At 38.4% G+C, this 23959-nt stretch overlaps 1 protein-coding gene across 1 annotated transcript in view; it reads left to right on the plus strand.

The window, feature by feature from the left end:
• Positions 1–23959, plus strand: part of JAZF1 (JAZF zinc finger 1) — a 188395-nt gene that overhangs the window by 93621 nt on the left and 70815 nt on the right. The window contains exon 2 of the mRNA XM_048302788.1: positions 9880–9952. Within this exon, the coding sequence (XP_048158745.1) occupies positions 9880–9952 (73 nt within the window). The remainder of the gene's footprint in view (positions 1–9879; positions 9953–23959) is intronic.

Raw genomic sequence — 23959 nt, forward strand, 5'->3', positions numbered from 1 at the left:
TTTTTTTTGTCCCTTCCAGGTGTACTGGGTAATGATGTGTATGACTTTAGAGAGGGGAGAAATATGTGAATGCTGGAAATTGAGGTTTTTGACTGAATACCTAGAAATTCTGCATGCAAGGCTGGGTTTGCATTGGAAAGCACCCTCCACCCCTTTTCCTCCACTCTCTCCAGCCTGACAGCTCAGGGAATGACACATGCTTTCCCCCAGTAGGCAGCCCCCTACCAGGGAATATGTCCAGTCCCCTCCAGGGAGTCACAGCCATGCAGGCAGAGGGGTTTTGCTGGCATCAGGAGTCATCTGGGGAGGCAATACAACTCCACCAGCCAGAGAAGTCCTTTTCATGCTCTCACTGTGTCCTGGCTGGGGGGCTTTTCCTATGTATCCGTGCTGTTCCCGCTGGTGCAGAGAGCACCAAGCGTAGTCGGGGCCCACAGAAGTGATTAAAGAGACCACTGTGCTGGTGTGTGCGTTTGGGGGCAGTGCTGCAGGTCATGAAAGTGGTTTGATCATTGCTTCAGTGTAGAATAATATCCTTAAATCATGAATTAAGTTTTCTTTTAATTGATTTTGGGGACTTTCCCCAATCTGGGTGAATGCATTTCCACAGTACGTGAGTTTTTAAACCTCTCAGCCGAAAGAGACATCATAGTGTGGTGAGGAATAAAAATGCTCATTTAATTACTGAAATGGGATAATTTTAGAGATTACTAATGATAAATGTTATGTCTTGTGTCCTTGACTGTTAAGTGCAAATGGACCTTTTATTTACTCTCCAGTACATATCATAAGGTTATTTGACTTGAATTAAATATTGTTAAGTTCTGTGAAAATGTCATTCTAATTTTTCTCTATGTCAAGCTTCATTAAGTATATTTGCACTTAGAAATTGCAAGCAAGATGTTAACATTTCAAATGCTTAAAAACTGAGTATTTAAAAAGTAAAATTAAATTGCAGCAGTCTTGGAGGTTTTTTCCCTTCTCCAAGGGACCTTTCCAGCGCTGCTTATTTCCTGTTGATTTGATTCATTAATATTTTGCCTATCAAATACATGCATTAATGATTGCATTTGGTTGCAGCAATAATTGTGTGTTTCAAATAAAAACTAATTAACATAATAAGTGGAAAAGCATCATGGCACATGAAGTGTGCTTGCAGTTCATTACATCTGAAAGATCATGAAGACGTCTTTTGGCATTTGTTGCTTTTCAGCCAGTTACCAGCAATTATGTTCTGTTTGAATAGAAATTAAGTAGCTGATTTACAGCATTACTCTTTTTATGCCGAGACACGAGCTACTGAGATTGAGGGTGTCTTCAATCACAGTGCGCAGTAATATTTTCTGAAAGAGTTATGGTTATACCCTCGTACACAGCTCTCTGTCTTGTAGCTGCAGCTGGAGATTTGGTTGGGTTTTTAGAGGAGAAGGTCATAGCAGGAGAGGACTTAAAAATAGGTTGATTGTGTGCCATTCCTTCTGCCAGAGGCAACTGCAGACTGTGGGTGCCAGCCTGTTGTTCAGGTGTGCCAGAGGTCTGAGAGGGCCCTCATGGGCTGGGCTGTATCTCTAGTCAGCACCACTTTAAAAGGGGCCAGGAAAGCCCACAGCTAGAATGTTTTATACTACTCAGCCTCAATTAATGCAAATTATTTTGAGGACAGAGAAATGGAAAGTTTAATTAATTTATGGTAGGGGAAAACTCTTCTTATAGCAGTAGATTGTCTGTAATAAGGATTTCAAGAGTAGCAAAGTAAGATATGTTCAAATAAACAGATAAAGACATGCCTAAGTTGATCAAGTATTTGGTTTAAGAACTTCAGTTCTTATTTGTGTTATTTCTATGTAATATATGGTACTGGAAAGTTATGTGCACACTCATTTTTCACTTTAATTACCTATTTGAAGACAGCATGACAGATCCAAAGATTGCTTTCAGCAACTGAGGAGCACTGTGGTCACTTACTATTGTGCAATAATTAACTTAATTGCAGAAATTAGAAGATTTAAAAGATTCAGGATCTTTGACTGGACTCCACACATTCTTTCTTTTCTATTGTCCATATCTGAAATAACCATTTCTTGTATATGGTTATATTACAATTTTTTTTTTCAATGAAAGATATTTTTCAGCTTTGCAAGTTCTTCTGTTTCTTTACTTGGCTATTTGATTTTTAAATTAAAAATGGAAAGTGTCAAGTGATCATCTCAGTTATGTTGCTAAAATACTTTTAGTAACTGTGTATTAAATTAGTACATGCGAAGCTGTAATCAGAACCTGTTTGGCTGGACAAGATAAGGATGGCCATTACTTTTAAAAGTTAACAGTCTGAATTAAATAGTGGCAGCTTGCAAGGATGAAACAAGATTGCTCCAGAACAGTATTATATAAAAAATTCTGTTCTGCTGTAAGATCAAAGCACATATTTGTTTCTTTGCAGGTTATCTGAAATACCATATATTATTTTATCACCCAGAAAGATACCATTTTATCATATGACAAAGCTCTGAGTTCTCGTGTCTCTCAGAGGTTGTGTTGCAAAATGGAATTTCATTTGTGTTAGTCTGAGTTAGTGAATGGATGCTGTTGGTTGTGGTGTTCTTGGAGGTTTTTGTGCTTTAGTTTTCAACTATTTTCTGCTTTTGAATTTCTCTGACCCCTCTTTTTATATGGTCCCTCTCGTAGTGATTTCCTCTGATTGCATCTTAGAGGTTCTGCATACGTAAACACTCAGTCATGCTAAAATGCTGGAGTGCTGTCCCTGGGATCATGGTGTCTTTCCAATGAAGCGGCAGTTTTTTTACAAATTACCATTTTCCTTGGGAGCTCCACAAGGACTGCCTCACTTCCTTGGGAGGTTCACCAACATGAAGAAGGCAGTGTGTGCTAATCCAGGGTGTTAAGTCAGCAGCTACTGCTTTGCCTTACAGCTGCCTGTGTGTTCATTCCCAATTTATACTTGTTCATGTTTTTTTCACAGAGGCAGCCTCCATTTAAATAAACCTGTTTGACATTTCCTTTTGCTAACCACTTGTCTACATGTGTAATATGTAACTTGCAGTTATTAAGATTAATGATAACCTTTCTGTGCTTGAAGGCTTTAGAAGTCCACAGTAGTTCAGCTTTTGAGCTGTGACTTCTCATGTTCTACCTTGTCTTCAGACTATGGTATTCTCCTGCTGTAATGCAGCAATTGCAATCACTCAGTTGCTGTGTGGGAAGTCCACAGGCTTGGTTTGAGCAGCAGCAGAGTGCCAGGCTGACAGAGCTGTCCCCCAGCAGGCCAAAAATGCTGCAGTTTCATGACCTCCTTGTAATACTGATATGACCAGTGTCTTTACGGGTTTGTTTTTTCATGGCTTCGTGCACTTAAGTACAATTTGATGGTGGAAATAAACTTTTTGCAGCTAACTGAGAAATTTTTGCAACTCTGGGATAGACCAAGCAGGCAGAATTTTGTACTAAAATGTATTCTGGGGCCTCTAGCATTCACTGAAACTGTGAAAGTTGACATAAGTACAGTGTTTTCTTGTTTGTACTTGCCTGAATGTAGCTTTCTTAGTCATCTATTTAGAGAGCTAAGTCATCTATGAGAGCTTATTGTGGAAATATGAAAGTTTGGTATCTGATCTGTTTCACACATTTTGGTTAAGTCCATCTCTGTGGCAGTCAACACCTTGATCTTGGAAAGAACTTGTGCTTAAATACTAAAGATGTTTATGAATTCTAGATTCAAAACTCTTGCAGAATCGTATTTATCCTCCAATGTTCTGTCTTTGAAGTGAAAAGCATAATCTTCTTTTTGAAGATGGGAATTTTTTTTGTATTAAAGATATAATGAAGGCACTGTGTTAATATCTGTAAAACCACAGTTGTCTGAGATGTTTTTTTTTCTTTTATTTATAAGAAGACCCAAATAATGCTACATTTGGAATTGATACTGTGACATTCATAATGTTTTCCTTGTCATGGAGGTTTTAGATGGGGAGCAATTTCCAGTAACGTTGAATTTATCTATTTCTGGCGTTTTAAGCTACATCCACATAGGAACAATTGCAGACTTTTGAGGTAGCCAACAGAAATATTTGCCTTGGCATCATTAGTGAAGTGAGCTAGTTTCAAGGGAAGTGTAGGTTTTAATTAACTAGCTGAGCTGACTTATATCAGCCCATTTCAAGGCCAAGTGAAACACAAGACAGGCACTCTGCAAACCTGCTGGTGGGCAAGCGGAACATATGTATGGATGTTCTGGCAAAGTCAGGTTTGAGTCTGGGGGACCTCTGTGTTGGCAGATTACCCCAGTGTGATCTTGCACAAAGAGGTGAGATTATCATAAACATCTCCAAGTAACTTGGGAGAGAGGTCCTATGGTCCTTACAAATATGTACTTTAATACTTTTAAAATCCTTTGCAGGGGCATTATTTTCATAACATTAAAGGCATTTTGTTACTCTTTTAGAGATTAAACAGAAATGGAAATAACACCCTTGGGTTGGCAAGGGAAGTGGTTTTTTGCCTTTTTTGCTTTTCTTGTAACTGTTTTGTGTAAAATTGGTATGACTTACAGAAGACATGTTTTTCAAACCTAAGTCTTTTTAAGATATGGACGTCTCTAAACCCTTCCCTCCAAAAAGTATATCTGCAACATCAGTGAAATGTCTTGCACTTCTCACCTCACCAGAGGCTCACTGGAGCTCACTGAGAGACCTTGTTTGTTAGACTGACATTTATTCCCTAATAATTGCCCCCACACTCAATTAGCATAGTACCCTCTATGACAAAGAAAGATAAAAGGATAATTATCAGCCATAAAGAAGCTGCTCAGGTTGCTGGTCTGTGAAATCTGTTGGAGGATTACAGCTACCAAAAGTTTTTGACAATCCAGTCACTGCATTTGTAAATGAGCCGGGATTCATGTGTCCTTCTTTAGGCACCTGGACTTCCGTCAATCTTGACCTCAACCTCTGCTTGTTAGATGGTGTAGGGTGAGATAAAAACAGCACTGGCCAGTTCATATTCAAGATGTTAAAGAGCAGTATAATTTTTACCTCCTTCAGGTCATTATTTTTCTTCTGAGACTATCTTTACCACATTGCTAGTGGTAGTGACCTTTCCTGGTCCCCGTAAGAAGAAAGCTTGTGGTTGTAAAATAATGCCGCTGGAATTTGTTAGCATTTTGTAAGGTGAAAAGTGATCTTTCTCAGTGATTTAAAATCAGGGCTCTTATGAAAGTGAAGTTGCTTCTGATAACTTTCTTGTATCTTTTAGGGTAAAAACATATTGCTCTATTATATACAATGAAGATGTGGCATGTATTTTGTGCAGAAATATTAATGTAGAACCAAGTTATATAATTTAAGATTGTGCTTATACAGGATGTGTATGCCTTTTTTTATTACTTGCTCTCTTTAAAATACTTTGCCAGGTTAGGATTTTGCAGTGCTTTCAAGCTGCAAGTTGTCTCTTTGTAGTGAGGTGATTTAGTAATTGTAGCATGCTTCAGTAGTCAGTGATTTATTTTGTTAGAACATACTCTACAGAAAATGCCTGGTTTTGTGTGAACAGTTCAAAGATGATGCAGTGCAATTTATGGTCTCTCAGCCTTAATTATACACTCATACTACTTGTCTAGTTGTCTAGTATGGAACAGGTAGTGGATATGAGAAAATTGGAGGGATCTAATCCTGTAGATGACTGAGTAACTCTCTCTTATGGATGTTAGCATCCACACTTCAGTCTTTTAATAGTGAGGTGATGGGATGCAGAACAAAAGTCTGGGGTAGTTCATATAAGATAAAAATTTTATTTTAATAAAATTTCATTAAAGAAAAAGAAAAAAAAAGGAGGGTTTTCAAAATCTAGCACCATAGTAAATGAGGAGGACATAGCTAAAAAAACACTCACAGCATTACAGAAAATAATTCTTCCCACTGTGGAAGGAAATCAGTGGCACATAATGTTTATAAGAAGAGACAAGTAATGAAGGCGGCTAATGTACAGTGGGTGGCAATTTGTTCTACCAGATTTAAAGTGTAACTGCAAAACCAGTGAAATAGTGAGTCATGGATAGCCCTTGTTAATTCAAGAAGTGAGAGTAACTAGTTAAAGTAATGTTAATCAACCAGTCCCCTCAAGTTCTGGAGTCATTTGTGTGTGTGTGCTGGATATTTTTCTTACAAGAAAGGAAACTCAGATCAGCCCTAGGTTATATTGCTTAAATATTTTCAAGAAAAATTTGTCATCTGTGAGTGTTTAATCCATTATAGGTGTGTGTTTGGAAACTATTTAGGCTACTTTTGGCTGACTTTGACTGGTCTATGTGTGTTTGAAGAAACATTGACTAAACATGTAACATTATACAGGACCATTTTTGTGAGATTGACAACAGATTTTTGTCTCCCCTCCTCCTTGTTCCTGAGTCAGATTAAGTGAGAACGTTGGCTGATGCATAACATCCTGGTCAGTGGGGCAGCATGTGCGGTATTAGAAAACATCCCTAGTTGTCTGTATGAATGTGCTTAGGCCTGAGAAAAGCAGAGTGCTGGAAGTCCAGACTCGAAGATTCAGCATCAGAGAATACTGCTACTTGATCTCACTGTAGCTGTACTTGCTATTCCTTAAAAAAGGAAGAAAAAAATGCTTTTTACTGTTTTTTTTTTTTTTGTATCTAGTCTGAGAGGGTTGTGTAGTAGTTAATGTATATTCACTCTGTGCTCAAAAGTGTGCTAAGTAAAATCAGGAATGTAAGCAGAGTCTGCCTAAATTGGAAGTAAAATACAATAAAGGGGGCAGGCAGGGGCCGAAGGGAAGAAGGGAAGAGGGCAGTCCAGGGAATGAATTGCATCTATGTTTAAATGGTACAAGAGTGATACAAGACTGAACAAGTGGCTATAGACATCTCCATGTAAGTTTTAACTTGTTCTTATGTTGGGACATTTTGAGAGGGGAGCATAACAGTGAGAGCAGGAGAGAGCAATGGAGTGCAGGATGTATAGGAAAAATTGGAGTTAGGAAGGGGCAGGAGAGAGGAAATGCCCTGGCTGAGGCTGGGCAGAGGAAGAGGGAAAGGAGGCAGAAAGGAATGTACTGGTGGCATTTTTAGAGCGAGAAAAAAGCTGGCAGTGGTGGGCCAAATGTGCATGTGTCTGGATAGCACAGCCATGCATGTTTTAGGTGGATGCAGAGGGGCTGCCAGTGTGGCCCTTCGTGCCCCCCCCCCAGTTGGAGAAGGACTGTGCCAGGGCCCCATGTCTGCTGCCACCTGTGGCACAGCTGGTCTGGTTTCTCTTCTTTTCTGCTCCTCTCTGAGGGCCTTGCTGTGGCCCCAGAACAAGTTTCTGTGGGTTTTTTTATATTATAGCTGAGGAAGAGAAATAATACCCAGCAGTGTTCTGTGTAGTTCCTGCTGCAGTGCAGAAGTGAATGCAGCATTCTCATGACTGGCAACCCAGCAGCTGGTTGCAAGAGGAATAAAAATGTGTCAAGCATTTTGAGTGCTAAATTCTTACAAGATTTTTTACCATAGCTTGGATTATTTTGTGAAATTGGTATATACAGCATAATTGACTTGAAAAACACATGAAGTCTGATATGTGGAGGGGGAAGGGATAGATAGATAGAATAGAATCTGCATTGTGTTCCTTGTGTGTCAGGCAGCACCTACTGAGAGACAGGAGTCTGCTTTTTCCAGGTGCCAGCAGGCAATTGCTCTGTGCTTTGATAACACACTCCTGCAAAAGTTACGAGGCTTTTGGTTTTTGTCTTTGTATTTTCATCCTCAGCTGGTGTTATGGTGAGCCACTGGCGAGCTGCAAAAGGGTGGTGGACTCTCCATTAGAGCTTTTCCTTGTCTTCTCCCACAGATAATGTGCAGCACTCTGATGTAAACCAGCCCTGATTTTGTCTCCTTCAGTCACAGAAACTGTTGTTTATAGGTGGAGGTTAATCCCATTTCGAACTGGATTAGCAAAGACATGGTCATTTAACCACAGATGCTTGAACTTGGGTTGAGGCAGTTCTCAGATAGTACTGGCTGGGATTAATACCCTGGAGACATTCTGGATCAAGACAGTTTCATGGTAGGCCACGCACCACTGAGGTGTAAATCTAAGAGAGCTCACTGTGACAGTAGTTGTATGCTTGGCCTGCTAAGTGATGGTGGGTTTATAGAAACAAAGGCAAGTAAAAGATCTTTGTGTGTTGTGTGAACCTAACTTCCTCAGAAGTGAATTAGACAGCATGGAGGGTAGCTGATGCTTTGCTGTCTTTGGTTAGCTTCATATGGAGCGTGATGTGCTGGCAATTACAGAATTTCCCCAGGCACCAGCAAGATCTGTTCCTCTTAAGAATAGCAGGCTTGGGGTTGCTGGTTGGATTGGCGCTTGTACTTTTATCCATCTTCTCTGAACTTTCTTGGAATTACTTATCTCTTTAGGGACATATTGATAAAGGCATGTTTGCAAATCCTGCAGCCTAAGCTGTGCAGGAGCAAATGTAAGGAGAAAGATTAGGATCAGTCTAAGCTTTGAGAGGCAGACAGGGGATTCCCATCTCCCTGAATAAAGACATTATCTGCTTCAGCAGCGGCGTGACTGTGGCCTTGAGCACAGTCCCTATTCAGTTGAGTTCAGAATCTTCCTTAAGGCACGGCCGTAGAGACAGATTTCAAAATAATTGTATCATGTTTTAAACCCCACAAAAACCACCAAAAGTTTGACTGATCAAGTCAAACTAATGTGCTTATCAAGATAATGAGTTTTAAAACGTTAACAGTGCTTAAAGCTGTAGGAGGAAGCAATAACAATCCAAAATATGGGGTTTGATTGGAGTGCCCCATGCCCTCCCGTCTTCGCCAAACACAAAGTAGATGGTTCTCAGAAATAAAAGATGGATAGTATCAGTGCTATGGGGAACCATTTGGTAAAGGCAGTTTTTATTCTTGATAGTTAAAATGCAGAAGTTACACCCAGAATTGCTTTTAAAGTAATGCATAAAACATGTTGTTAATGACTACGTAGTAATCTGCACAGGCAGGATGCACGGTTTCCATTGGGAACTTTTGAAGACTGTTTATGCTCAGCTCCTAAAGATGCCTCTCAACTATGCAGGACAAAGTTGTATTTGAAACTTCAATGTAATCCTGGGGTTTGGTATAAGAAAACTGTCTAAACTATGGACATACTCCCTTGGCTTTGGTTTCAGAAATTTAAACCAAAACTCCATTGTTAGATGAAAGCACAACTTAACTGCAAAGGACAATGGAAACAATGATTGAAAACATATTTTTTCATTTGAGTGAGAAAGTTAGCACTCGAGGGAATTTGGATGTGTATGCTTCAGGGCTTTTGGTGGGCAATGCTCTACTTGGCAAGCATTTTGCTTCAAGAGCATTTTTGTATGACTTTTCTGATTCAGAGCTTCAGAAAATAAGATGTAGAGAAGGGAGAGAACAAAACTCAGAGATGCAGAAGAAAAGTCTCAAGGCCCAGAAGAGATCTAATCACTCTTGGAACGTCTTAAAATGTGTCAACCGTATTTAGAAATAGCTACATTAAAAAAGAAGAAAGCTTGATCCATTTAACACTATAAATCATGGAAAGCAGTGAAAACTAATATTTACGAGGGGGATTGTGAAAGCTTGTGTGACAGTTGGAAATTACATCACTGTTGATGTTTCAAATTCTTGTGTAAAGTAATGCAATACTGTGTTTATGAATGAATGAGCAAGTGGTTGAGCTTTGCTAAGTGTACTCTGTGGATCAGCTGGGTTGAGCTATTTCATATCTCTTGTGTCCGCTTACGTTACTTTGCGGCATTCAGTCCCCTAATTTCAGTGTAAAACAGAAAGCTTAATTCTGTGCATGTATTTTTTTATTCCAGATACAGACCCACGTGTATTAGAGAAACAAGAACTTCAGCAGCCAACCTATGTTGCTCTAAGTTACATTAACAGGTAAGTGTGGTTATTTTTCAGGTACAACTGACCTTGGTTTGCACAATATATATTCTACCAAAATGGCATGCTTATGGACGCACTCTGTTTTGCTTCATTGGATATGACACTATCATAACACCTGTTTTGGAAAAACAGTTGAATTAAAATTTAGCTAAATTTTTAATCACTTCTGCATAGGGCACAAACAGCCCTTCAGCTGCACTGCTCAAATACTTAGGGAATGAGGTTTTAGCTTTTTATGTTTTAGCTAAATCTCATGCAAAACAAGATAATTTGTCTTGGCTTAGTTTTCTATTTTATTGTACTTCTCACAAGTGACTGGAGAAAGATTTCACTTTTGATTGGAAAAAAGTTCTATCTGATAATAGTTCAGTATAAAAGTGGATTTTTTACAGAACTTCAAAAGCTTTTCAACCACAATATATATCTTTAAAAATCTTGTTTACCAGCCCTGTATAACCTAAAACCTGAAGGCAATTAAGAAATTAAACCATTTTTAAAGTACTTTTCTAAGTAACAGAGCCTCAGCTTTTCAGTTATTGACTGATGACGGTACTGAAACCTCCAGGGTCCTCCACCATGGAGGAATGGAAGGGCTGCTGGTGTCTCAGGCTGTGTTATGGTAAAGAGCAGCCTGAGAGCTGCTCGTTATTTTCCCACTCACCTAAGCACTTAGAAGAATTCAGTGGAGGTAGCTCAGATTACTTTTCCTCTGGGAGGACAGTGACCCATGGAGCAGGCTCCTCGAAAGGGAAAGGTGGCGAGGTTTTGTGCAGTTGCAGTGCCCCTTTCTCGGGATGTTTGCCAGGCTGTCTTCTCATCCTAAATGAACACTGTGCAAGCAGTGTAATTCTTCATTTAAAACCCTTTTTCCTGTTCTAGGTTAATCAATATGCTGCTGTTCTGGGATTATTTTGCCTTCTTTTACATCATAGTGGGTTTTTTGATCAGGTATACTGAGGTTTAAAGTTCCAGTTAGTTGTGTTTTTGAAATGCACTCCTTGGAAAATACTTGTTATGGGATTATTGCTTTTTATACATGGAATACCAGTTTGCTTTTTTATTTTTGCTGTCTAGAGGATGAGATACAAACTCGCAACCCTGGAAGATTAACCCAGGATTTAGTTCAGGATAGCCTGAGTTGATTCAAACTCTCTCATGGGTCATGCAAAGTTTTTCTTTCTAATTCTACTTCATTTTAAAAATGGGAAAAAGCAAAACAAAAGCAAAAGCCAACAAACGTCTAAAAACACAGAATCCTGAGATTGACTTCCTATAATGTTTGCTGTAGCAAAAAAGTGTCAGTGGGCATGTGGGGAAAGAATACTTAGAAGTATGAAAGTAAGAAGTGGTGTTCACTTGGTGAAATGACTACATTTTCTCCACTACATGAGACTATGATGATTAAGAATAGCCAGTATTGACATGATTTCCTACTTGGCAAGTAACTCTTGTTCTTCCTGGAGACAGTCCGACTCTTTAAAGCATATTTCAAAATTAGCCATGACCCTTTTTAACACTTAGTTCTGTTGATCTCATTTAATGTGTAAAACTTTTTTTTTTTCCAATATGTAGGCTTGGTATGCTGTTGTGCATGTTGGTATGTTTCCCTCTTTCCATCATATACTTGGGCGTTTTCACTTTTTGCTTCTGTGGTTATTTTACTCAGTGTGAGAGAGGGGAAAGGTTTTGGGTTTTTTTCAATTAGGGAAAAGCTGTTTTAAGACCACATACTTGATCGTGGGAGTTGTTTTAAGACAATGGGACTTGATCATCCAGTTTGGAATCAAACTACTTTTAAAGTAGTTTGAAAATGCTACCGTATCCTTTAGATTTCATTATTTTGGTACCCTTTAAACTGAGTTCTGCGTGACTGAGACAGTTTTATTTACGACATATTTTGTCCAAACTTTCTTACCCTGTCATTTCTGGAAAATAATTCTGGAGAACCGAACTGTGTTGTTTGTATGGTAAAACCGAATCTGAATTGACTTGTGCTTGAACCAGCTGCTATTTAGTTGCTCTTTTAAGTGTATTTTAATTTTTTTCCAAAGTGCTAGTATCTTTCATTGAACCACCTGCTCTATGCAACTCAAGCTCTTGAGGGAGCAGCAATATCCATTACAATTACACTACAAGACATGCCTTTCTATTTCCCACTACATATGCCAGAGCTGAGTTCTGCTTTGTTGTCCCAGACTATGAACTCAGATTTTGTAGCCTAATACATGTCATAAACATGTTGCACACTGTTAGATATCAAACACCAGATACTGCTGCACTTTTTTTAAACCCATGTTTTTATGGCTTCCAAGTGGAACTGAACTTAGCTGAGTTCCTGCTGTGAATTACAGACCTTAAAACAATCTTCCTCTACAAGTTTGTATATTCAATATGTTCTGTGTGGGCCATACGGTCTCACGGAGCCTGGGAAAATAGGGACGTCTGATTCTCAGGGACTGCCAGAATTGTATGGTAAGATGTACACTAAATATATGTTGTGGTAGAAAGATTAAATGGGTGTGCTTTATGCTCTGCCCATTGCCCTGTTGTATGCTGGCTATTATGAACTAAAACGAAGCATAAATCTGGGTTGTCTGGCTTAAAAGCTGGGAGGATAAAGTATCACTAAAACAGATAGTAGAGAGGGAAGGGTACTGTAGTCTCTGTTTACAACTTGAAACATGCTCTTGTTTCCATTTCCCTTCTATCCCTGGTTATTTTCTCAGGCATATTATTATGGCAATACTGTTTGAGCTCTGAAGTTCTGAGACAGCCCTCAGATTGTGGATGTCTAAATCTGTAAGGCTCCATCTCTTTCTCTGCTGGAGATTTACTGCCACTACAGCTTTCAGTAACTACGCACAGATGCTGCTTCCATAGTGTGTGATCCTCATGTAGACAGATAACGTTCCTTTTAAAACTGGTGGACAAAATATAAATTATGGGTCATAATGGTTTGTTACTTCTACATCAAACACTTCCATCAGACACTGACTGAATTGCCACAAATCCCTTTCTCAGACAACGTTTAGTGTAGCCTTAGTGCAGTCCCCAGTATTGATGGCTGTTCCCTGCTTTCTTCTGGTTTGGTTTCTTAGAAGTCAGAATTGGAATCAATAAAAGACACACTACAGCCAAAGCAGATGCAGTTAATCTGTTTCCATCCTATAAATACAGGAGAGGTTTGTCTGCAAGGAGTTCAATGGTGCTACTACAAGAATGGAATACTGGCTGTGATCTGTCAGGAGTAGTTGCAAATGAGCACTTGGGCCAACATCCTCCAGTACTTTCTAGAGGTATTTCCTTTGTAGATGGGTCAAGACACCTTTATATTTTGTATTGCATTGAAATTAGATGCAGGTTTTGTAGCTTTAAGTTAATAAACATGACTATGAATTTTGCTCGATGCTTATTGGAAACTGCGTAGCACTGTTTGTGCCTCTGAGTGTGTTAGTCCAGGTCCTTAGAGGTGATGGCTCTTGAGGTTGCTGTATTACCTGGCACTGCAGCATACAGCCAAGGCTTTTAGACTGGTGCAGTCTAATGGAGAGAGACTTCTCAGTATTCTCATATTTGAAAGTTTGTTGAATGTGGATACTGCTGGTTACCTGTTACTAAGGAAGGCAGCTGTTATGGGAATGCTTGGGCTTTCTGAAAAACAGCAAAACAAACATGCCAGTATTACTAGCACAAGTGAGAAGACAACAGAGGCATACAAATAATTCCTTCATGTGAAAAGGTAATATTAAAAATTGTTCATAATAAAAAAGCTTTTATTCCCAACTTAGTGAATGAAAAATTCTTTACAATTAAGTTTTAATGAGGGTACTTCAACTTTGAGATTCTAAGTACCAGAAACAGGAAAAAAGCATAAATTATTGGAGTCAATTCTTTTCACCTTGAATATGAAGGGTGGGAAATGCCACAGTAACTTGTATTATTGGAAGCACATACCATAAAAAGGACAATTAATTCTTTATTTAACACAGTATCAATGAAATACATTTTTTTTTTAATGCAGTAATTGTTTTGCTTAAAGAAATTTCATCCTGATGGGAAAAAAAGAAAACTAGTATGCACCTACAACTGAAACTAAGCAGTCATAATTATATACTGTTTCTACTGCAAATTGCATAATGCCTGTATTAGGGAATTTTTGAAAATAAAGACTGTTGTAATCTTAAAATCGATCAAAATCTACCAAAATACTTTAATTATGTTAACCCCAGGTTCTTTTTAATAGTGTTTTTCTATTCATAATTTAGGTCATAGAAGAAGGGATATATAATAAAATATGTTTTAAGCATCGATCCTGCAAGCAGTTACAGCACACTGGTGCGAACGTTTTTGGTGTTGCCTCTGGGCAGTCTGTTGAATGAGGCTGTTGAATGTCTATAAAGTTAATTCTCATGCACAACTGGGAGCACAAATGAAACCTGTGATCAAAACTGGATGGCTTTCTTAGACCTAGAGCCCAAGATTATCCTTACACATCTCTGAACTAATCTAACATTTTCACTCCTCCCTCCAGATTTTATTTTTAACTAGCAAGGTTTTGCCTCACTGTTATCATTATAAATTCCTATAGGCTTCAGGCATCTTTTCTCCCTCCACTTCCCTTTCAGTTCAACTGTCATTGACTTCTGCAGAAAAGATTTCCTTACTCTGCCTCCTTGTTTTAATACCGTGAGACGTAAAATCAATAATTTCTGTGAGCATATGCATTTGTGTAAGAAATTAATTGCATGTAAAGTTCTGGCCATCGCAAACTGTCCCTGTGTCTTGTCCAGCTCACTAATTCTGGTTCTACTGCTATTACCTGTTTTTTCCAGGAGTAAAACAAACAGCCAACACCATAGGATTTAATGATCATTTGAAAGTTACTTCAAAAAGTGGCAAATTTTTAGGTAGTGATATGTTTAGTATGCACTATGTTACTAATGCAGTAATAGGAAGGATGTTTTTGGATTTGAGGCAATGCACTTTGACTACATCTGTGGGCTTCTGTTGCCTGGAATCAGAAGAAGAGCTCTTGCAAACAATTTTGAAGTGGTTATATAAAAAGTAGTTCTTTAATGAAAGTTTTCAGGTGTGCAAAATATAGGAACATTCACACATTACAGAGGATTTCTGTGATTTTTGTACAGCTAATTAATTAGTATGTCTACCGGGTACATCCAATAAGGGACCAGGTTCCCTAGAAACCCACCCTTGGGTCTGCCCCTTGGAGTTGTTCCAGCGGGTTCTTTGCCCTATAGCTTGTTACATCTCTCAGGTGCTGGTGTAAAACAAAATGTCCATGTTACAAATTCTCCTCTTGAGAGTAAGACTAAACAGAATTTCAAGAATGTGTTAGAAAGGGTTAGCTATTGTTCTAAAGTGTGAGAAAGGGTGAGAAAGTGCTAAAAACTATATAACTATATATTAAAAATCTACAAAGCTACAAATATATGAAAAAGCTAAAAATCTTTAGGCATCAGTTTCTTAGCAGAGCATCCAAACCACATGATACTACAACACATTGCGCTTTTCCTGTGGTTCTGCTCTGAGAGATTTTCCTGGGGTAAACTATCAGCAGTAGTTGAACAAGAAGCCAGTGAAAGGCTGTAGCCTCTCGGAGGTCATACCCCGTGACTGGATGTGCCACCAAAGTGCTCTGTCGAACATTTTCTCAGCAGCAGTGAAAATCCTCTTGCTTCCTTTTTTCTATGAGCATGAGCATTAAGTTGTTTTGAGTAATTTGTGGAAGACCAAGACTGAGTTTTCTCCCCTTTGATTCCCTAAGAGTGTTTCAATCCTTGATTAGCTTCTCTTCCTGGCATTTCTCCTCCTTGCCTTCTGATGTCTGTGAACTGTCACTGTAATGGCTGTTGGGGCACAGTTTGGAATGAGAGTTGTGAGGCAGGAGAGAAGTATGTTTGTTTCTCCTTGTTTGCCTTCATAATAAATACTTTTGCAGAAGGCATATGCAAAGTGAAACCATTCTGAAATGGTGAGCATTTTTCTCTAAAATAACTATTCCCTGCATCATTCACCGGATAAGCAGTAGATTAGACTTCAATTCTTTCTAATTAATTCAGGCCCGATATCTCCCCTTTGAAGTTGTATCATTGGTGGTACATAATAGATAATTGAGACATGCTACCAATAAATATATAAAACCCCTTAAAATTGATCATTGATGTCAAAATAGTTAATTTTACTTTCTGCATGAAAAAAGGTGAAATCTAAAAAAAGGTAACAAAGAGCCATCCTAACTTTTTTTTTTTTTTGTATATCATACACTGTTTAAAATCTCATGTTATGATTCAGAAACAGAAAGGTAGAGACAAGGGAGACTTTTCAGAAGTTCTACTGTAGATCAGTTTTTCTGCACAGGAACATCTGAGCCCCTGAATCTGTTAAACTATTGCTGTACCACCTGTTCAGACTTGCTGCATTTTATAGTGCCTAGTACCACAGTTCTTCCTCTTTGTCTTAAAATTTAACTTTTCCTTCCTGTAACATGATACTGTCTCATTTGAATTGAATATCACAACTTTGTAAAAGTGCAGCAATTCCCTTGGATTCTTGGTTCTTATTACATTGAAGGTGCATGCTAATGCTTCCAGTAGCTGCTGAATTGAATGCATGTGACAGGATACAGAAAGAAAGGGATCAAAGTAACACATCAATTGCCAGATAATATTTTTATGTGTAAGCCTATTTTTAAGTTAACAGTGACCAAGTAGATCATATGGTTTTATTCATATAGCCATATCTTTATGCTCTGCTATTTGACTTGTTCTGGAGATGGAACAAGAAAAACTTCAGATGGTAATTCAAACAAGATGTGCAGAAATGAATGATAGCTAGGGTAAGGGGAATGCCTTTTGGTTTGGAAGGATTTATGCAGATGGCTTTGTTTTCTCTTTCGTTCTTTACCACTTTCAAGCTAAGCAAAGCTTCAAGATTTATATAATGTACAGCTCTTCTATTTCATGTCAGCAGTAAAGATCAAAAAGCAGATTGGTATTTTAAGGAAAAGCCTTAATGCCATGCCTTGAAATAAAAATGACATGGTGAAGTTAAATGTAGGACACTGAAAAAAATGCATCTTAGTTGTCGGGTTGATTTTTTTGTTTGTTTTAATTAAGAGGGAATTAGGTTTCTTATGGTAATTTTTCTGTGTAAGACTCAGGGACAGAACAATTTCCATCCTGTGAATCTCAAGTGAAAGAAGCATTGCCAAGTCAGCATCATTCCTTGCAAGTGACTGTGTGCACACCTCTGTGTGTGTTTTAGTTACCAAGCACTAGAGCCGTCAGTGTAAATCCCCAAGATTTTCAGGATTCTTGTCTCTATTGGTATTTCTTCATCTTTTGTCAATGTGGCATGCCAAAATTGATGACAAAACCATTTTGTCTTCCAGGCACTGTTTTTTGTCTTGGCCGGTTCTGTTTCAATTTAATACCATAAGAATTTAATAATTTAATAATTCAATTTAATACCTATGCTTTCTGCATAGGTCTCTTGCACAAGTCACTGCATTTAGGGAAAGGGAAGGAGAAATACTTTGGTTTCCCTTGCTTTAACAAGGAGGGCATTTCACTTCTGTGATGTTTAAATTTGATCCTAAGCAGTAGTGATGTTCTCAGAAGGACTGTGTGTTGGCTGTACAAAAAACCATATGTACCATATTCAGGTATTTTGCTGTCAGCTGTGTGGGCTAATAAGGCTCTCAGTATCTATTTCTCTGTGTCATACCACAGTAAGGTCCTAATTCTTACTAGACTCTGGTAATAACATATGTTCATTCTTTATATTGTTGTTACTTAACATATTTGCAGAGCTGTTTGGAAAACACATTAATGTGCCAGCTTCAGATCCTCTGCAGAAATAAGAACTTGTAGAAACTATTATGCTTTGATTTACAAGTGAAGAATGAGCAAAAATTTTACAATTGTGATCAGTTTTCTTTTCAAGTACAATCTGAGTTAAAATGGCTGAAAGGAGTGGCTGTTCTTCCTGACTTTACCATTTAGAAAAACAGCTGACATATACAGCTAGTTACCTCCTATCCCGATAAACTTATTTTCTTTAAATCACCATCAACAACAGCAACAAAACATTACATGCACAAGAGAAAATTACAGACTGAGTAGATAGCTTCTTAGGAAAGGTTCACGCTGTCCAGTGTTTTGCTAAAAGCTTGTTGTGACAATCTTAGCTACATGTGATGACTTGCAGATTGGCCAACTTGCCATCTCTGGAATCCTAAGACAGCCCAGACCAGCTGCTGGTAATTTTCATTGACTAATTTTTTTATGAAACTAGAGTTTACTTATCACTGACCTTCTGTACAAAAGTAATTGTACTTCTTTGTCTAATTTCACTGATTTTTAAAAAGTAACAATATTTCATTGTAAAGCTGCCTACTTAGATTTGTTGCAAAAAAGCACGCATAGGATTAATCTACAGAAAGACTTAAAATTAGATTTTCAAATAAATGTCGTAGTTCAAAATGCAAATTCTTACTTTTTAAATTACAAAATTACAAAAATTACTTTTTTTTCCTGTATTAGCTTTTAGTTATATGAGCACATTGTGTATTCTTAGGTTCATTCCTGTAGTGAATATCCCAATAATTTATTAAAATGCAACAAACTACATCCATAATTCCCAAGGTATCTGTAGATGCTTGATGTTTCCCTCCCTTCTCCTTCATTCTCATTTTTGCATATAACACTTCCAGGTAAGGGCTCTTGCATGTCATTTGCAAAATCTTGCTAGTGTTCAGTGAGAGATGGGGCCTATAAACATAAAGGCCACGAAGCAAATGGAGTTGCAGCAGAAAGTTTGTATATTCTTGTAGACACTCAGAAGCAGGGCCACAATTTGGAGGTTGCATACCAAGGCTGTCCAAGTCATGCTTTAGGACAGCCTGTAGCCTAGACTAGAGATAAAGTGCAGATGAGAGAATATTCTTAGTGCTGGAGACCTTGGCTTGTGAGGAAAGAATGTTGATGTCATCTTCTGCTACATAAAACCTACTCCGAAGTGTTAGTCTCAGCCTTAATTTTCATTAAATACGTTTGCGGTTGAGTTGACCTCTCAGTTTGATTCTGAGCCAGAGAGAAAATTTTATATCCTGCAAGGATACATTCCTTATCCCACCACTTCCTCTGTAATACTCCAGTGTCCCAAGAAATGGAGACCAGGTGGAGAGCTTGACAGAGTTGGTTTCTTCTCTTATTGAGGCTGAGGGTGCATTTAGCAGGCCAGCGAGGGAATTTTGGAGTCCACCAGAAAAATGCTTTTGGAAGATGGTTCTCCTAGGTCTATGACTGGAATAGCACAGGTTATAGCAGTCTTTAAGCACCTTCAATACAGAGCTGAAAGGAACCTGTGTTGTGCACTGGAATCCTGACTAGGCTTTATGCTAGAACAGAATGAAGTTCAAAACTGAAGCCATCTGAAAGCTACTGGTGGATATGAAACAGAAGCATGAAAGAGAGCAGGGAGGATGTGTTATGGTAAGGAATTAGTGAAGTTTGACTGCTCTTTTCTTTGGCTTTTGTTTTTCCTTTGGGGCTGCTCTCATAAAATTGTTAAGTGCTGAGAGGAGGAAGCCCTGGCACATCATCTGTGATTTTGTTTTAATCTACCTTATTTTGCCAAGATAGTATGGTATCACATAATCAGAAAATAATTTTCGACAGTGTAGAGACATAGGCAAAACCATGGGGCTGACTGGATTTTTGTTACGAATGTAAAAACAGAGAAGAGAGTGCTATGATCTTGCCCTTGGATTTTTCTGAAACTTCTTGTCCACAACTCAAACAATGAAGGCAATTTACAAGGCTGTAAAAGCGAGGATTTGCATGACAAAGCAGAAGTAAAACCCTGAAACTGGTGCAAAGACATGGCGCTTTTCTGATGTGCAGCTGTTGAATGTGTTTGGGAATAGAGGTGCATATCTTTGACCTCTGAAAGTCTAAAGTCTAATTCAAAGCACTTTAACAATAGTTGTGTATGTTACATGTTACACATTGTTTAAGTAACTTATGTTGGATTACGGTGACCTGAAACACTCAAAATGCTTGCTTGGCTCGGCAAACAAACGCTATTAAAGGCAGGCTTTATTTAATTAATTTGGCTCAGTTATAGTACAATTAGTCAGGTTGATTTAGTACTTTCTGAGTCTTGGTTTCCCCGAAGCAATACAGTTTTGCAGACACTAGATATCTTGTTCCAATTTTTCAGAGAATTGAGAGAAGTTTCCTTTCATTGTTAGTGTTGAGTGTTTGTGGAGTTTTGTTGTTTTTTTAAATCAGGCACAAGTTTTTACCCAAGTGGTATATGAGGATACAGGCAGAGATGGAAATAATTACAGAAGTAATTCCATCTACAGGTGTAGATGGGCCACAGGGGTAGAAACTGCTGATTTTTCCTTGATTTATAGAGGAATTGCTGTGGGTTTGCCTTGCATGACTGTTTAATATCTAGTAATTTCTAATTAGAGTAGCTTTTGTAATGTATGAGAAAGACACCGTAACAGAGAGGGATGTAGTTGTGGGTTGTGGGTTCTGGATGGTGGTGCAAAAAAGGTGACTTGTTCCAAAGCTGCATATAAGTAACATTTCATATCTGCCACCATTGGCACTGGGGACTGACCATGTGCCTCAAATGAACCTTTTACAAGAGCTTTTGAGCTGGGAATAGGTTGGATTTGTCCCTTGCTTTTATAGTGTGGATAGCAGGACCATTCCTCATTAACATCCAGTTCACCTATAACTCCTATGGTGGTGGTAACAATTTGTGAATAGTAAGTTCCATTGCTGCTACACACAATGTAAAGTAAATTCAACAAAACTCGAGTATTTGTTGAAAGCAGTTTCCTTCCCTGCAGTAGCTTCCAATGTGACCTGTGCTTAATAAAGTGTTAAGAAACCCAGCCCAAAACATCCCCGTTCAAGAGGAGTCGAGGCATTTATGTGTGACTTCCCTCTCTACTATTTCTTATTTCATTTGCTCACCTGCCATTTCTAAAAAGTCAGTAATTATGAGAAGTTGTGAAGCAATTTAAACCAGGTTAGTTGGGCAGTGCTGTTGGCAAGAGGTAGCTGAACAGTTCCTGTCCTCCATGTAGAGGATTACCAGGGCTGATGCTAACTTTTTAACCACAGAGCTTGGGTATAAAAGCCTGGTATGAATATTTCCAGCACAAAAACTTTGAGCTTATGCTTTTAATGTGATCTTTGAGATCTGACCAACTACAGAAATACTGTTACCAGTGTTGAGATTGTAGAAATGTCCTGAATTTGCAATGTAGCAGTTCTTTAATAAAAAGAAAACCAAGAGTGTTACCATTTAAAATTTACCATTCCTCTTGCTAAATGTAATTCTCATAATCTGCTAAATATACTGAAAAATGACATTTTGCGGGGGCTTTCAAGAACACACAGGGGAGTACTTAGATATCCTGTTCCCATTAATTTTCCCACGTAAAGTATATTCCCTTAATTTTTTCTACTGATTTCTCTTTCCCAGTACTTTGTCATTATGCTCCTAGAGGTTGCCCTGTTTTGTTGGCTTCTGTTTTTTGCCATTTAATGCAGAAAGCTGGAAAAAGTTTGTGGAAACCTGTAGTGCAGTTATGTAAAATTAATGTACTCTTCTTCGTGCTAGTAAAAGAAACATACAATCAATAGGTAAAGAACTTCTAATTTTTCTTACATGCTCCGTGTAGTGCAACCTCATTTATTCTTATTGGCACCTAAGGTCCTGTGCACATAATCCTTCATTTGCATCATATGTTTTAATCTTGCTGGTAGTTTTGATTCCACCCATCTGGCTCAGTTAGAACAGCATAACTCAGCCCAGCTAGGCTGGGGATTGTAGATGGCACCACTGCTTTACTGGAAACCAACCTGCATCCCTTTCAGTTAGAGTAGGGATTTTGCTTTAGACTTGGGTTCAGTCCAGTAAGAGTCCTTGACTACTACATTGACTCGAAAGCTGTTATAGGAAACTGTCTGTCACAGTTTCTAATTGAATACTTTTACAAATCACGTGTGTATAAATGAGGAGTGGCTTGGTTGCTTGTAAGAGGTCAGAGTTTACTGTCTTCCTACCTGATGTAATACTATGAATCTTTTTTTCTTTAACAATATTTTTGTGGAGCAATTAAATACTTCCCAAAACTTAGTGTAACATGGATTTTGCTTTAATTTCAGACTAAGAAATTTTAAAAATTCTGCTTACATGAAATGCAATATAAAATTACAATCTACATGCCTTCCTAAAGGTATAGCAAGTCTAGACTTTTTAAAAAAAATTTTAATTATTGGTTTAATATGATTGAGAAGTGAGAAAACATTGCCAGTAGTACCAGCTTTGTCAGAAAAGATGCTGTACTTTCAATGAGCTAGGCAATTAAATGCATTTTGGCTTTGTATTCATGTGATCCGTAGATGATGTTCAGTTTCCTCATTATTATTCTTTCTTTCCCATTGCTGCCTCAGGGATGGTAAATGCAGACAGAAAATACTGCTTCAGTAAAGTTTGGACTTCATTATTTCACATCCTGAATGTCTAAAAAGCATGCTGGAGGGTTTGTGCACAGGTTGTGATGAAAAGGCTTAGTTTCTTAGTAAATTATTGTGATGGGGAAAGAGAAGAACTATCTCACAGGGGTATTCCATCCACATTTCTTCAAAATAGTTTCTTGGCAAAAATTGTAGTAAAGTAGAAGTCCATTACCATGAACAATTTTTGATTTGCAAGAGCAGTAATTGTATACATACTGCTTGTCAGTGCATGTTCTTACATATGGTATAAAACTAAAACATTGCTATCTGGCGAGTTCTTCATTTTTGCTGATGTCCTTATTTTGTTTGAGGCATGGTTTATTGGGGCAGCATGTAGGGCACAGTGAAACTTTCACGATGAAACCCGAAACTGGATGAAACAAACCTGAAGGCTGGATCAAGTTCATAGGAACGTTTGCTGAGGTTTCTAAGTCTGGGTTGAATTTGCAGCCGATCTGTGCTCACTTACTGTGCATTGAAAGAACCGCAAGAAATGTATTGGTTTCATATGGTTTCAGCCTTCAGTCACTTCACATTGCTGGTGACTTCAGTAAAAGCTGGTTGTTGCTTGCTCTAACCTCAGTGAAAGGGAACTGGGGCCTATGTCAAGTGATATAAAAGGTCAAGTGTAGTAAGTGGTTTGACACTACCATCAAGGAGAAATGAGACAGAAAGCAAGAGATTTTTGTGCTCCCAAAAGCACAAAGGAGAAATGTAGATGTAGGCCAGATCTCCCATCACTCTTGATAAACTCCCCCTTGGTCATCATTGAGCTACAGTACAAGTGACAGGATTGGACTGTGCATGCATGGTGGGTCTTTTGTTGACAGCGAAGGGTGGACAAGGAGGGACCAAGGAGCAAAAGTGAGGATGGCTTCACCTTGTGGGTACAAGCGTGGGAGTTCTGTGGACAATTTCTTTTAGTCAGGGAAACACAAGGGAAAACTTCTAATTGTGGCCTGGAAGTATTTGAGGGGAGTAAAAACCTGGGTCAGCTGAGTTATAGGATGACGGAAACATATAAAGAAAGGAGAATTCAAGGGACCCAATACACAAACTGAGTCCAGGAAGGGTTCTTCAGTGTGATGGGTGGGGGCCAGTATCTCATTCAACAGTTAGAGAAGGGTTATTGAAGGGTTATTTCTGGATCCTGATGAGTAGAGGTGAAAGGAAAGCTTTCTACTTTGAATTGTCTCTGGTAATAAAATCATCTGGCTGCTGGGGGTCACTTAAAAGCTTTGTTTGCTAATCCTCAGAAGATACTTGCTGATACTGGTGCTTGCAGCTCTATCTTGTGAGCATTGTATCACAGGAGAAGTTTGATGGATGCATGTTTGAATAGGACTTGATATCTTTCTTCTGAGGTAGTGCCACTAACAAACAGATCCCTTTTTATTTCTCTGTCAACAATGCTGAAATAAATTAGCTA

The sequence above is a fragment of the Corvus hawaiiensis genome, chromosome 1 (genome assembly GCF_020740725.1).
Source record: "Corvus hawaiiensis isolate bCorHaw1 chromosome 1, bCorHaw1.pri.cur, whole genome shotgun sequence".
NCBI classification, from domain to species: Eukaryota; Metazoa; Chordata; class Aves; order Passeriformes; family Corvidae; genus Corvus; species Corvus hawaiiensis.